The sequence below is a fragment of the Artemia sp. Qi Xiang Cuo genome, chromosome 19 (assembly GCF_049724085.1).
Source record: "Artemia sp. Qi Xiang Cuo chromosome 19, ASM4972408v1, whole genome shotgun sequence".
NCBI lineage: Eukaryota > Metazoa > Arthropoda > Branchiopoda > Anostraca > Artemiidae > Artemia > Artemia sp. Qi Xiang Cuo.
In genome coordinates, this window is record NC_142812.1 from 40,551,225 (window position 1) to 40,566,177 (window position 14,953).

The window sequence follows — 14,953 nt, forward strand, 5'->3', positions numbered from 1 at the left end:
GATAACATGCTGATGACATGCTGCACGTGTATGGACCCTTCTTTTTGGTTGATTGTCTTTGGTTGTACTGTTTTTCCTAGGTGATTGGGTGGGTGAGTAGGACCAAGGCCTCGTTCAAGTGCTTATCCGTCTTAATTACTAAAGTAGGAAAAGAGATTTTTTTTTTCACCGAATAATTACCATTAACACATTATAAATTGCATTTCATGATTTGAACGGCTGTCAATCTAACTTTCACTTATGAAGGAGTCTCCGGGCCGAACATCGACAATAAACAATTCTTTTTCTTCAAGGTCACCGAGCTAATTTATGTACATAGTAAACTAATGATCGTCGATGACACCACTGTTATTTGTGGCTCTGCCAACATTAATGACAGAAGTTTAATAGGAAAAAGAGACTCAGAAATCGCTGTTATTTTCCAAGTAAGTAATTTATTTGAGTTTTTTTTTTTTAGACTATGCCATACTATTCAAAGCCATACGTTAGATATCTCATATCCATAATTTTTAGGAGATCCTAAATATTCGATTTCAAGCTTTTTGTGTTTACTTATTTTTCTCGAGAATTTGAATTTTGAAAAAGAAATGCACAAAACACAGAGCATAGCTGAATCTTTGTTTTCACGTAATCTGATGTAAGCATGTCTGATAGCGTTTAAAATATGAATGCTCAAGCTAAATCCGCATTATAAGATTATTATGTTTTAGAGGTAATTACTTGGCAAGAAAAAAAAACTGTCATCCTAATCCAGCAATTGAGACAAATGTGCACTTGAACGAGGTTTTGACCTTACTCAACTGTCTAACTACCTAAGACCAAACAGTATAACCGAACCATCAACCAAATAGAAATGTCCAAATCCATGCAAAGTTGTCATCAATAAATGTAAGTCGTTGTAAATTTATAAGCAAAAGCACCTTAAATCTAGTGAAATATTTCCAAGTAGAACCTTCCATTAGGGCTCATCAGAAGAAATACCACCTGCCTTAACGGGGTTCGAGGCTTTACTTTCTTTACCCGGTACAGTGGAGCCTCTACCATAAGATCTATATGGGTGCTGCTACCCCATATATGGGTAGCAGCATTATATGGGCAGGGCATTATATATGAATAATACTGCTGAATTAACATCTAAAATATTCAGCCTGTACAGATCAGACCCATCCACTGTAGCTCTGCAATGGGGGCTGACACATGAGATACCCCCAATGTCAAACCGGGTACCCCCCCTCCCCCCTTGATACGGACCTGATATTTTGGCCACGATGTCTTATGTCCGATGAAATGTTGTCCAATAATACGGTATTTTTTTAGCTCAGCTTTATAGTTCCGTTTAGTGCTCCGTTTCAACTCAAATAATTCCCCGTATAAATGTCTTCCACATGCAAACCAAATGCTCAGACACATAGGGCAGCATATATGGGTAGGGCATTATATGGGTGCTGTTACCCCGCAGCACCCAGATTACATAATCAGTCTATAAATAAGAAATATTTCTCCAAAAGATGGAACGTTTGGGAATTAATCGTCACCCTTCCCCCTCCTTCCTATTACCTGAAGGACCTCTGCCTGAAAAAATTGGGCCTGGCAATAAGCTTTTTAAGCCTTCAGGTCTGTTTTAAGTTTGGCTTTTATCTGGGTATATACTGAAATTATGTCTATCCTAGCCATGTCTGACCTCCTATACCTTCCATGGCCTTCTGTTTATGTTGGCAATTTTCTGCACTATCTTTTTTGTATTTATCCACCTACTTCGACAATTGTTTAATAGATACGCATTATTTTGCTTTGACATATTTTTGTTAGCTTCCTTGCTATTTTAGATCATAAAAATATATTCCACTCGATAAAGTAAATGTACCCTTATAAATAAATATGTACCCTAAAGTAATATGTACCCTTATAAAGTAAATGTACCCTTATAAATGCATGTAATCTATAGATAAATACATCCTGGAGGAGTTTTGAAAATAGTTCAATTACTTGAAAATAGTCATTAGTTCATTGAAGAAACCTTTTTACTCTTTTGAAAAAAGTGAGATACAGCCTTTTTGGGCATGACAATATTTAGTTCAAATAGGTTCTAATAAAATTAAGGAAATGGCAACATTTTTGCTTCCCAAGCAAAGAAAAAATATTCAAATCAGACTATGCAGAACGACAATTGCAAGACTGTTGGAAATATGAGAAAATCAAGGGAGGCCCTTATTCATGCCCAATCCATCGGTGTATGAACCAAAGTGTGTTTCATTTAATGTGTCAGTGTGAATTATTTGCGTATTTAAGTGATAATATCTGTGGGTATACGAAATATGTTAAAAAGGGGTTGATTGATGTAACTGTCAGCGAATTTGGGTCTTTGATTTGATTTTAATGATTAATGATCTTAATTGTCCCCATGGATAAGTATGGAGAACGTTGAAAATTCTAGGGCTGTAGGGATTGTGTGTTTGATTTGGACGTACAAAATGTTTGATTTATCTCTGTAGATAGTATGTCAACATTTATGTTGAATTTTAACAACATAGAACCCTACTGTAGAGTTTTCAAGCTCCTATGTAGAAAAATGTGGAGTCTTGCAATTTTTTTCCCCAGGAAAAAGATTACCGATGTGTGTTTATTTGTTGTTGTTGCTTTTTTCCCAAGGTTGACCGCATCTAACCATTGGTGCTAGCTACCCCTCGCTCTTTGCGTTAAAATTTGACTTTCTATCCGATTTCTTTTAAGAACGACTGCCAAAACACAAGGGCCATTAAATTGAAAATAGGAGATGGTTTACAGCGCTAGAAAACTTTAGCGTAATGAACGAGGGTTTGAGGGAGATGCAACCCCCTCACATACGAATAATATCTGCTCATTTCAAGTTTTAATATTGCTCCTCACTTTCAGTTGAAAAAGGATTTTGTTTATTTTATTTAATGTATGTCTTAATTTGGTAACACATTGTATACTCTCCTGCTAATTGTAAGTATTCTCAAATAACAAGCAGAATTGATATTTCAAAAAGTAACCTAAAAATAGAGTCAGGGTCTATTTTCTAAGTTCCTTAAGCTATTAAGAAAAAACTGGGTTTAGTAGGCCCTGAAGCCACGAAAAACAAAAATTAACATGGTTGCCACTTGGGAGTGTTAGAGGGGATAATGACCCCCCTGAGAAAGAGGAAGACAATTAAAAAATTTACGGTTAATAACCATTTTGTTGTACCAAGACGGTTTTTTTGTGCATTCAAGATAAAAAAAAAGGTCATATTTGATATCAAAAGTTGCAGTTGTTAACTAATCCTGTGACTGAAAAAAAAGATTTGAGAAGAAATGCGTGTATCTTAGAAACATCTTTGCATCTAAAGAATCACATAAGATCTAGTAAAATAGATTAAAATGTTCTATTCGACAGACTGAGCCTAAGGATTGTTTGCTATAATTTTTGTTGACAGAAAAAATATCATGACGATTTTAGAATTGCCGTGGCCAAATTATGGAAATAAAGCGCTGGATGTCTATTCTGTCCACATTACTGTCGAGAATAGTGTTGAATTTAGCGAGACTAAGAGTGGGTAGATTTCTCAGCCTTTTGGGGAGACAGCTCGTAAGTAACCCGAAACATGGGTGAAGCAAGAGACCAATAAAAACTTTAAACTATGTTCAGCATGAATTTTTTATTCATTTTAAATATAAACTTACAGTGAAGAACATTCAAAATTTTTGGGTTAAGAGTAAAACCCTGAGAGTCAAGTCAATAGTAAGTCTCAGAAATCGAAGAGGGGGTGGGAGTTAGGAATTTTTCTTCTTTTTAATGCGAATACAAAAAAAAGGTATTCTTCATAATCTAAGGCGGACAATTTTGTGGCTTTTCGATTCTTTAAATGAAATTACCAAAATTGAGGTTTTTTATTCACCAGGGGTAATCTAGGGGGGTTAATACCCTCCCCTCAGCTATCACACCTCTGATATGCCTTCACTCAAGGTATTTGCTTCTTAGTAGATGCTTAGGTAAGATCAGAAAGTAACTGAATCTTGTTTTTTATTATTTTTTCTAAATAGTTCATTCGACATTTGCTTCATATTCGCAAATAAAAATTAGGAATGCTACAGCTTCTGTGAAGACATTTGCAGAGAAAGAATTCTAAGAAACAGAATTATGTTCTAATCCCCAAAAGTAAATAGATCATCCTGCAAGTCGAAATAGCTTGTCCGGGCGTGTACCATTTACATTGGGGGAAAATGGTCTATATTTAGATTTTCTTTTTTCCTGGGGTATCTGGTTATTTCTTGATGTTAAACGGATGGAAATCAAAAGATTATTATTAAATCCTGCGTAGGCCTAAAAATAAAAAAGGTTTCTTTTGAAGTTCTGACCAGTCTGAGGAAACACCTCTATCACTACTGCGTATAAACATAGTCTAATCTGTAATTTTTTTTTAATTTTTTTTTTTTTTTTTTTATATATCGTAGCTTTATAATAGCATTGCTATGTGTAAAAATTTAACGAAAGGGGGTCCTTTTGCTAGCGTTAAAAAGCTCACTCCTTTTCTCGTGTATACGCACGGATAGTAGTGTCTTTTTTTCCTTTTACAAAAGCCATTGTCCAATCAATTTTCGGAGGAAGTCTTGACTGTATAATGATCTTTATAATGCTCATCGATTCTATATTTAAAGATTGTAGGCTTGAACTATATGTAATTTCCATTTATTATTGTTTTATATCTGTAAGGCAGGACTAGATTCTCAAAGCTCCTTTCCCTCCCCCATCTTTCTCCTGACCCCTCCCCCATCTTTCTCCTGACTGTATCAGCATGATCTTTATTCGTCCTTAAAAGTATGTTTATGTGAGACTTGAACCTTCAACCTTTTGAAAACTAGGCAAGTGCGCTAAACGGAACTTGATACATACTCAAAAAGCGTGATATCGGTTTCCATGTAACTCAAACCCCGTTTAACTCAATCACTTGTAATCAATCCTGGTTCAACTCAAACCTATTCAGCTTAACCCCATACAACTCAACTATCATTTCAACTCAACCCCCGTGCAATTTAAACCCAGTTTAATTTAAGCCCTGCGATAGATTAGGGTAAGTGAGTTGAGTTTAATGGGGATTGAGTTGCATGGAGGTTCAGTTAAACGGGGCTTGAAGGCATGGAGTTAAATCGAATGGTGGTTGAGTTGTACAAGGGTTGAGTTACACACACACTCACTACACACAATCTAGATATTCAAAGCCCAACTGATATTTGCTCCTAATAACGTTTTTTACTCAATTTAACTCTGCTGCTTATAATAGCTTTCAAAAATATTAATACAAAACCGTCCAAGGCAAGTCTATAGTACGTACATGGCTAATTGTTAATTAAATTATTATAGTTATTTTATAATTCTTATAGTTTAACTCTTAAAAATAAAAAAAATTCATATAATATGGACCCTAAATTAACAGTTCTCGATGTTTCCCAAAGGAATAAAATATTCAGACATTATGATTGTTCAGACATTCTAATCGAAAAATTATAATATTTGAAAATGGAAATGTTTGGAAATATTAGAATCATTTTGGTACAAATGACCTGTTTGGTGTCTTGACGAGTTTTCGTGTCCACGTAATTTTATTCTAATTCTTATTAGTCTAATATTCAGTTATACTCTTGGAAATATATTTAAACAAGATTTGGTATGATATTTGACATTTTAGATTTATGGTTTAAAAGCTCTATTTTTAATTATAATTTTATATCTTTTAATATGTTGTATTTTCATATTATTTTTCTGAGTAATAATTTGACACACTCTAATTTATAGTTTTTTTTATGCAAGCCCTTTCTTTTCCAGGACTTGGACTTTGAGCCCTCACTAATGGACGGAAAGCCGTACGATTGCGGTCGCTTTGCTGGCTCTTTGAGGAAGTATCTTTTTCGAGAGCACTTAGGGCTTTTAGGACAAACAGACCCTTTCGATCTATACGACCCAGTTTGTGATGCTTTCTACAAAGGTGTTTGGATAAAAGCTGCATCTTTAAATACCAAAATTTATGAAGAGGTATCTTACTATTTCGATCTTGGTGGTGATATTGCTCATCCAATTACGAAAGGATGTATCCTTGAATTTAAATTGGCTCTTCAGTTGTTTAAATTATATTAAATCTGTCTCCTTTTATCCAATAGAGCCTTTATAATTCCTAAATGCGTTTCTAGTGCTGCCCAACAATCTCCCATTTACACATCTATTGTTCAATGGAACAAAATACCCTCCAGTGTTGAGCTAGCCACAAGTTTCTGCACGCTGTACAACAATGTAACGAAAATTGATAATATAATTTAATCTTTCAATTTTAATCAATTTGCTTTAGTTACCCATGTTTTATTCTTCTATTTTTTTTTTCAGTGTCACTTTTTTTTTTTTTTTTTTTTTTTTTTTTTTTTTTTTTTGTCCTTAACAAGTTCTCTTCTAGGATCTTTATTGTTATCGATGTTTGTGTTGTATTTTTATTCGAATAATGAATTGAAATTAAATTGAATTAAAAACTCCGTTTTACAGCTGAATTGTTTGGCTTCAGTCTTGTGTATGGTGGCATAAATAAAATTAGGGTTAGGCAATTTTCGAATGAGAGATACTGATACATCTATGTCTCTACCATGACTGAGCTCCCATAAATCAGTGCCATCCCCAAATTGTTCAAGGTTTCCCCAATTTTTGTCCAATAAAAATTGGTTTCCTAACCAATTATGTTCTTGCCTAAGCAAAAATGGTTCCTATTACCTTTTACAGTCATAGTCCAAATATTTTATTTCAATCGAGATGATGCAAGAATTTGAATCCCCTCTCCATATTCATCGGTGGGGTCTCTCACAAAAAGCTGAAAAATCTATCCCAAACAATCACTTTTAAGGGTTTGGGCAAACCCCTTCCCCCAGCGGAAGCCCACTGACTTTCCAGACGCCCCAAATTGCAGGTCGACAGTGTATTAATACTGTATAAAATAGTCCATTATTTTGTATGGATCAAATGGGGAGGAAAAAGTCTCCTTGACTTAGATTATGCTGATGATTTAAGCATTCTAGATGAAAATATGAGCAAAATGAATGATCTTTTTGAGGTTTTGCGAGTTCAAGGTGCTAGAATAGGTTTGAAAATTAATGTTTAGAAGATTAGGTCACTAAGGCTAGGAATAAGTGAAGATGAAAAAGTGACGTTGTGTGACGAAAAGATTGATCAAGTGGGTAGCTTCACTTACCTTGGTATTATTATTAGTACAGATGGTGGGAGCAGTGAAGATATTAAAAGTAGAATAGCCAAGGCTCAGGGTGTTTTTCCACAATTAAAAAAAGTTTGGAAGAATAGGAAGATAAGTCTACAAACCAAGATTAGAATATTTGAAGCTACAGTGATAACAGTAGTCAAATATGGCTCTGAAGCATGGGCGCTTCGAAAAGCGGATGAAGATTTGCTAGATGTTTTCCAGAGAAATTCCTTAAGGATTGCTCTGGGCACTCGGCTGACTGACCGTATTTCAAACAATAGGCTGTACGAAAATGTGGTTCAATACCACTCTCTAGGGCTATAATGAAAGAAAGGTTCAGATGGCTACGGCACTTTGTGCGGATGAAGGATGATAGATTGCCAAAGATTTTTCTTTTCGGCCAACCGTCTAGGGTTAAAAGGAAAGCAGGTCGCCCTCGTCTGGGGTGGGAGGACGTCATAAAGAAAGATTTAAAGGAAATGGGACCTTCATGAGCGGGTGTAAAAAGGGAGGCTGTGAATAGATTGGGATGGAGGAGGAGCGTGCGTAGCTATGTTGGCCTCAGGCGGCTTGGTGCTGCGGTGAGTTGTTAGTAGTAGTAGTAGTAGTAGTAGTATGCATGTGCATAGCCTACGTTTGTAGACCACTGAAACTGGGAGGAAATTCACATACTTACGTTTTGATTTGTGGTTCGTTATGATGCCTGTTATTGCATGTTTTCTAGCAGCTGATCTCGTTGTGCTTTATTTTTGCTCATAGTTCCTAAGACATTTTGTACATGCCTTTTATTTGAGCTGTTCCGAGTAAACAATCATATGTTATAATTGACTTGACGTCATTGAGACCAGAATAACTTCTTTTCCGCCTTTTCCCCAGTAATTATGTTTTGTTTTTATTACGTTGTTAAATAATAGGTAAAAAACGAGATCGTAACAAAAGAGATAGGTGCTCTAATTGCAATCTTAGCTTTATTTGAAAATTGAATGTTTTAGCGTTTGATTCTATTTGTTTATATATATTTTTTTCATATACGTTAACTTGAATTCAGCAACTGATTTGTCAAGGGTGTAGTTCTTAAGTAAAAAATAGTTCGTGCAGCAGAAAAGTGTCAATATCTTCCCTTTTGTGCTGCAGATGGAAACTTTTTACCAAACTGGGTCAAAATACTATCGAATGAAATGCTCTTCGATGTTGAAGTTTGAATACAATTTTTGTACATTTAAAATTTGAAATATTTAGAATAAACATATGCTAAATGTTCAAGTTTCTTACCAAGCAAAGAACAGATTCCCTCCGCAGAAAATTCCTCCAGATAATTCATTTCCTGAAATAAGCTTGCTTAAAGTTTTTAGAGAACTAAAAATTGTAGCAAGTTTTATTGACTTCATATCCGCCAAAAAAAACTATTGAGACCTTTTGTAAATTTATCTTTTATTTTCTGAATCCCGCTTTAGATATTTTCCCACTTTCAATCCTGTTCTACTGCGTTGGTTCTATGTTTTCAGTAAAGTGCTAGTTTTTCAGAATTCTACGAATTAGAAAGTATTACGAGCCAATTTACTTGAAACAGTTATAAAAAAAAGTTACGTTAACTGCGAAGCAGTAATTTTTGTTCGCGTTAAGGTTTTAACTTCGCTCTTTAATTCGTTTTAAGTTTCTACTTTGTTTTGTTAATGTGTCAAACTTTGTTAATTTTCGTTCACATTTTGGTTTACAAAAATACACAATAAACCTTATAAAATATCTCTGCCCAACTTAAATGTAAAATCTATGGAAGTAAAGATTAAATTTATTAAAGTTAAATTGAAAGATAAATTTCAAATGTATTTTGTTTTCAGTAAAGGTCAGATTATATTCTAGTCCTTGAAGGCCAAAGGGGGTGTCAGATCTAACTTATTAGTTGCTATTCGTTTTGAGTTTGATTCAGTTATTTATTGTAGTGTCTGTTCGTTTTTGGTTTCATTTATTTTTTTAAAAAATAACAAAAATAACAATAATTACCCTAAAGGTAATTTACGGTAGTTTTAAACTTGAAAAATTATTCGACTTAACTTCTGCTCATCTTTGCTTTAATGTAACTCTTTACTTTTCTTTGAAAAACTTCTAATGTGGAAAACGTTTTTTAAAACGAGTTTCTGTTCATTTATTATTGACATTGTTTTTTTTTTCAATGGTTAAGAAAAGAATATTTTAAGTCTTCTCTATAACTTTAAAAACCTGCTTTGTTTTTCTCTATAAGAATCTAGATTTTGGCTTATGTTGGAGAAATTTTCAACCATTTTGAATAACATACGCGCTTTTGAAAATTCGAGCACACACAGAAGAATTTGATTTCGTTTCAAATCTCAGTTTTCACCAAAAAATAAACTTTATACCCTACTCTATTTCGAAGACATTATATCTATGCTATTTTGACAAATGTAGTAATGTAGTAAATGTAGAGTTTGCCGCCCCCTGCCGCACCATCAATACAGTAAATATTACAATTTTTACCCAAAAACATTACAATATAAGCTTGTTTTGCCGCCCTCCGGACGTGCTGCCCGGGGCCCTTGTCCTCTCTAGCCCCCCTAGATCTGGCCCTGTAAACCACATCAAGTGTTAACACAGATTAACTTAAGGAAGAGTCCAAAAAAAGGAGTTTTTCCAAGAAAAGTTTGGTGCCCTACGTTTTTAGCTTATTTATTGCTGTTTTTCACCCACGCTTTTATTTTAATTTTGCGCCCGCTACTATAAATTGCATCAATAATCCAAACTTAAAACAAATAGAAATTACTACGAGAGGTGCCACTCTAATGTTGCCTGTTGTAAAGAGCCATAAACCTTCTCTGTATTACTTATTATGATTATTTACTGTATTTTCCCTCAGAACTAATTCACATGCAAAAGGTAGTCGTTGAGAAGGGCTCATTGATTGGAAATTGAGACGTCTAGTGTCCTCCTAAAGAGTTAAAAGTAACTAGAGGACAATTACTCACCCCCTTTCCCTTTACAACTACCTCAACCAGAGGGCAATCACTCACCCCTTTCTCTTTACAACTACCTCAACCAGAGGGCAATCACTCGCCCCCTTTCCAACTACCCCCTAAATTCAAGTTTACGTAAATAAAGCAAAATTTTATATAAACGAGTAGAATCGAACGCTAAAACATTGAATTTCCAATTAAAATTAAGATTGCAACTAGTGTTGTATATACATGCAGACAGTGACTTGTTGAGTAAATAAAAGAGCAGGTAATTTGAAGTGTATGGCCACTTTTAAAGGTAGCATGCTATTTAAATATAATTGGTACATTTTAGATTAATGAATTAACACGAGCCAGTTGTTTGAAACATTATAAAAAATATGTTGCATAAATTGCGAAGAAGTAATTTTGTTCGTATTATGTTTCAATTTTACTTTTTTAGTTTTATCGGAAAAACTTTGCCTTGAAAAAAATGAATTACTATTAAAAACCTACAGGCCATTGAACTATTTTTTTTTTTTTTTTTTTTTGAAGAAATGTGAGAACAACAATAAATTTACGAATAGTGGGAGGACTTCCATATACAGAGATATATTAAAGAATCTTTCTAGTCTCTATATAGTTTTAAAAAGATGGTCGAATTACGACCCTTGATTTTGGGCACGACAGTATTCAAACCGTAACAGTGCCCAAGAAATTTCAGCTAAGACTTATAGACATAGTAGCCTATTATCGACATAAAATATAAGTTCCAAGTTTCCACATTCACAAGCCTACCCTATAAGTGAGGGGGTCAAAGGCATTCGTAAGATTCCCTAAAAAGGTTATGTTCAGGCACTTTGCTCTTTTTGAAGTTTCTTGAGTAATCCTTGAAGTCAAACTGTTCAGAGGGATACTCTTCTCTCCTTTGGTGCAGATATGCATATACCAATGGTTTTCCCTGAATAGAATCTTGAATAGGTTGAGCATAGATGGCAGTCAATTATTTCTATATACCGACTGTGCTTTTCAAAAATCATCAGTGCATATATCTGTATTTTTAAATTCAAAAAATTATAAATTACAGTAGATTTTTCTACACTGAGCAAATATATTTTGAGACATTATCTATATTCTGGTCACGTTAGACACTACTCACGGCACGTTTGTGAGGTGTATTTATCATTGACATTTTAGCAAAAATAATTTTTTTCCCTCTTAGCATTCATTGCAAAATGGCTTTATTTGGTAATAACTTATGGAATTCAACCGAATTTACGTACTTAGTGTGATTGCTAAATGAATTTTGCGTAAATTAGCCTTTACATACTTACAATAATAAATTTAGCAGACTTATGATTTATAAAATTTATTCAATCTTAAAAAACGCTGCTAGAGTGACATGATTTCATATCTTTCGGATCTAAAGGAGAGTTTCATCACTAATGAGCTGTGTAATTAATCCGTCTTACAACTTTTTATTTTTTCTGCTGCCTAATTCTGTATTGTTTGCAATTCTGTTTTAAGTACTTTCATTAAAACTTACACTCTCATCTACCTGGAATTCTCTTTTTTCGATTTTGTGTTTTTACTTTTGTGTTTTCTGCTTTTGTGTTGTTGTTTTTTTTTTGTTTTTTTTTTTCGCTCCCAAGTTTGGTTAAATTAGCAATTGAATTCATTGAGGATGGGTATGTTGTTTTGTTAAATTCCCATAAATAGTATCTGTGAAGTCTCTGCATGGAAGCTCTAGTTAGCCACTAAAAATTAGAGCTTTAATTGGTACAGCGGAACTATAGAAATATTTTTTTTAGTTTCTGTTTTTACCAGTAAACTACTGAAAAGTATGTGTTTTTATTTAAATATTTTGTATTTCATGAAACTTAAGGGCTGTATTCCAGCCAAAGCCTTAGAACCTGCTCTTATTACGGCCATTGCGTTGGCTTAATTTTTTGAATTCCAAGATTTTAGTTTTGTGGCATGAGAGTATCTCCAGTTATTTCTTTTGATTTATTCTGTTAATTTTTTGATAATATCTAATAACAAAATTTATTTGGTTTATTTTGACTCGGTAAAACAATTTTTGGTAAAAATAAACAGGTCAATTGATACGACTCCTCATTGAGAAGGAAGGGATAAATATAATGTACTCGTAGTCAGTACTTACTGTGCAAAGCAATTTATATATATTATACGATTTCCCCGTGTGTCTGTTTTTCCGTGTGTGCGCACTAGATAACAAACTAAACTATTCAAGCTAGATGGGTACAATTTCGCAATATAGTCTTGGAACCACAGACATGTATACGAAATAAAAAAAAACTATGTGCAGAAAAGTAACGTCAAGTGGAGGTGAACGGCTCAGGCTGCCAACCATAGTGAGATAAGCAGGCCCATATCGGAAGGAGGTGACAAAAGGCTGCTGGAGCTGTTTTCCTTCAGTTCAGTTTAGTATATTCCGAATTTATTGAATTGAGCCCGAAAATACGCATCTCGTGGTGGTAAATCATGTCTAATGTTTTAGCTTCTGGGAGTAAGTTGTGGGAAGAGACTAGCCATATGTGTTTTAGGGTTGTGCTTTTTGTTGTAACGATTTTTTTCGAGAATCAGTTTTGCATCTATTATATATTCGAAATATATACATTTAAAAAACAGTTCTTGCTGGTCAAATGGCATGTATATTTAACATCCATTGTTGTAATTTATTTATACAGATATGACCGAGTATAAATTTTTAAACAAATCTGAACTTACGCGACTCTAACGCTAAAGTCAAGAATCTAACTGATTTTTTTTCGACAGCGATAGTACCCAAGTGGATAGTGCCCAGGAGATGTCTCCTGGATTTCAATTTATCTTATCATAGCTGTTCTTATAGCAATTTAAGCTAGAAGAGAAGTGGGAAAAATTTTGTAAAGTGAAGGATTTAAAAAGTGTTTTTTTTCATAATTTTAGGTTTTTAACTGCTTACCAGCAGATAGAGTCACAACATTTTCTGAAGTCAAATTGTATCAAAGTCTAGTTGCGCTGAGCATCCGAAACCTAGAAGAAGCAGAGGAAAAACTCAAACAAGTGAGGGTAAGTCACAGACTTTTTTGGCTGCATATCTTTTGTTACATACTTTTAGAAATCACCAAAAAGATGCCCGCTTAGCGGGATTTTCCTCTCGGCCCTCGTATGACGTCAATATTTCTGTTTTTCAATCCAAATTATTTATCCCTTGGTACTGATCTCGTCTGAGGTCAATGCCTAACTGGCTGGTTCCATTGAGAACCAGCTGAAAGTTTGGTTTAGTTTGCCCGAGACGAGTTTATCTCGCCTAGAAGATCAGTTTGAATTAATTATTCTTTTTAGTCACTATCGTTGGCAATTGCACAATATTAAGAGTAAAAACTTGCACTTTGCAGCAAAATACTGAGAAGAATATTCATTTTTAATCTTTAAGAGACATGGATTCTCTGCCACTTACTATCAAATTCTATTTTGGATCACATCAGTTATTCATAAAATTGGGTAGCCACTAATGATGTTGACGAAAACGGACTATTTAGCTTGGTGGTCCGGCTCTACAACAGAGCTAATGACAATAAAAAAAGATGTCTAGTGCTTGAGTTCAACCGCCATCTACATTTGAAGTATTTTGCTTTGTCAGAATATAGATAGCAGTTTACGCACTGTATTTCCCGTATATTTGGCCGAATATTAATTTGTGTGGTTGCGTGCGAGATTGCATACTCATTAATTATGATCAATCTCTTTCTTTTTGCGTTTCAAAACGCTACATGATAAACAAAATTCCATACACATTTTGTACTATTAGTGCAGAAAGAATTCAAATGTTAGCTTCTTTTACTTATAATAACCATAAAAGGGGTTGAATTTGTAGTTATGAGCTATTCTAGATTAAAGGTAATGATGAGTACTGATGAGTAGTCTTCTTTTATAAGTATCATTTTTAGTATCCCGTATAGTATTTAATTATTTTATCCGAATTTTTTATTAGTTTACTATCATTTGCTTGATGAAACTGAATCGGAACGATAAAGTTACTAATGCCTATGCCAAACAACTAAGAAACAAAATAGAAGGTCGATTGGAGAGGGTTTTATGGGAATTGGCTCCGTTTTTTTTTTTTTTTTTTTTTTGATGGCATCAAAAGATTGTGATTGCCTCTTTTTTCACCAAATGTCGTCAATTAGTGTGCAAAGACAGGGTATATCTATTTATATACATATATATATATATATATATATATAACTCTAAAAGACTTGATATCCACTATTCTGCAATGGATTGTCTAGGAATAAGCCGAAATCCTAAAATTTTAACAACAACTACGATTCACACTTTTGAATTATTTATTTGTATTTCTGCATATCTAGATGAGTCTTCAAGTGGGATATTATCGAGACTTTTGTTATGGAGCTCTTTAGTTTTTTGAGAACGACTTCTGAAAGGCCACTTACCCGATTTGATAGAAGATCAGTTTTGTAGGGCTCTTTGGGACTTGATCCGTTTTTTTTTTTTTTTTTTTTTTTTTTTTTTTTTTTTTTTTTTTTTTAAAGCACTATTGGCGTTACAGCCTTTGGTCGAAAGAAAAGATGTAATCGAATCACAAAGACTGCTATGAATATAAAGTAAATATCGACACTATGTGAAATTTGTATTTTCTGTTGACTATCTTGCTAAAATTTTATCTCTAAGATTTTTCCTGATTTAACGACATCCTTTTATGATTTTTTTTCTGTCAAAATTTTATAATTTTTTTAATACTTAATTT

The 14,953-nt window shown here is 33.9% G+C and overlaps 1 protein-coding gene across 1 annotated transcript in view; it reads left to right on the plus strand.

The window, feature by feature from the left end:
* LOC148940837 (phospholipase D1-like) overlaps nucleotides 1–14,953 on the plus strand; it is a 404,878-nt gene that overhangs the window by 386,509 nt on the left and 3,416 nt on the right. Inside the window, exons 21-23 of the mRNA XM_089105088.1 lie at nucleotides 294–425; nucleotides 5,824–6,030; nucleotides 13,129–13,251. Of these exons, the coding sequence (XP_088961214.1) occupies nucleotides 294–425; nucleotides 5,824–6,030; nucleotides 13,129–13,251 (462 nt within the window). The remainder of the gene's footprint in view (nucleotides 1–293; nucleotides 426–5,823; nucleotides 6,031–13,128; nucleotides 13,252–14,953) is intronic.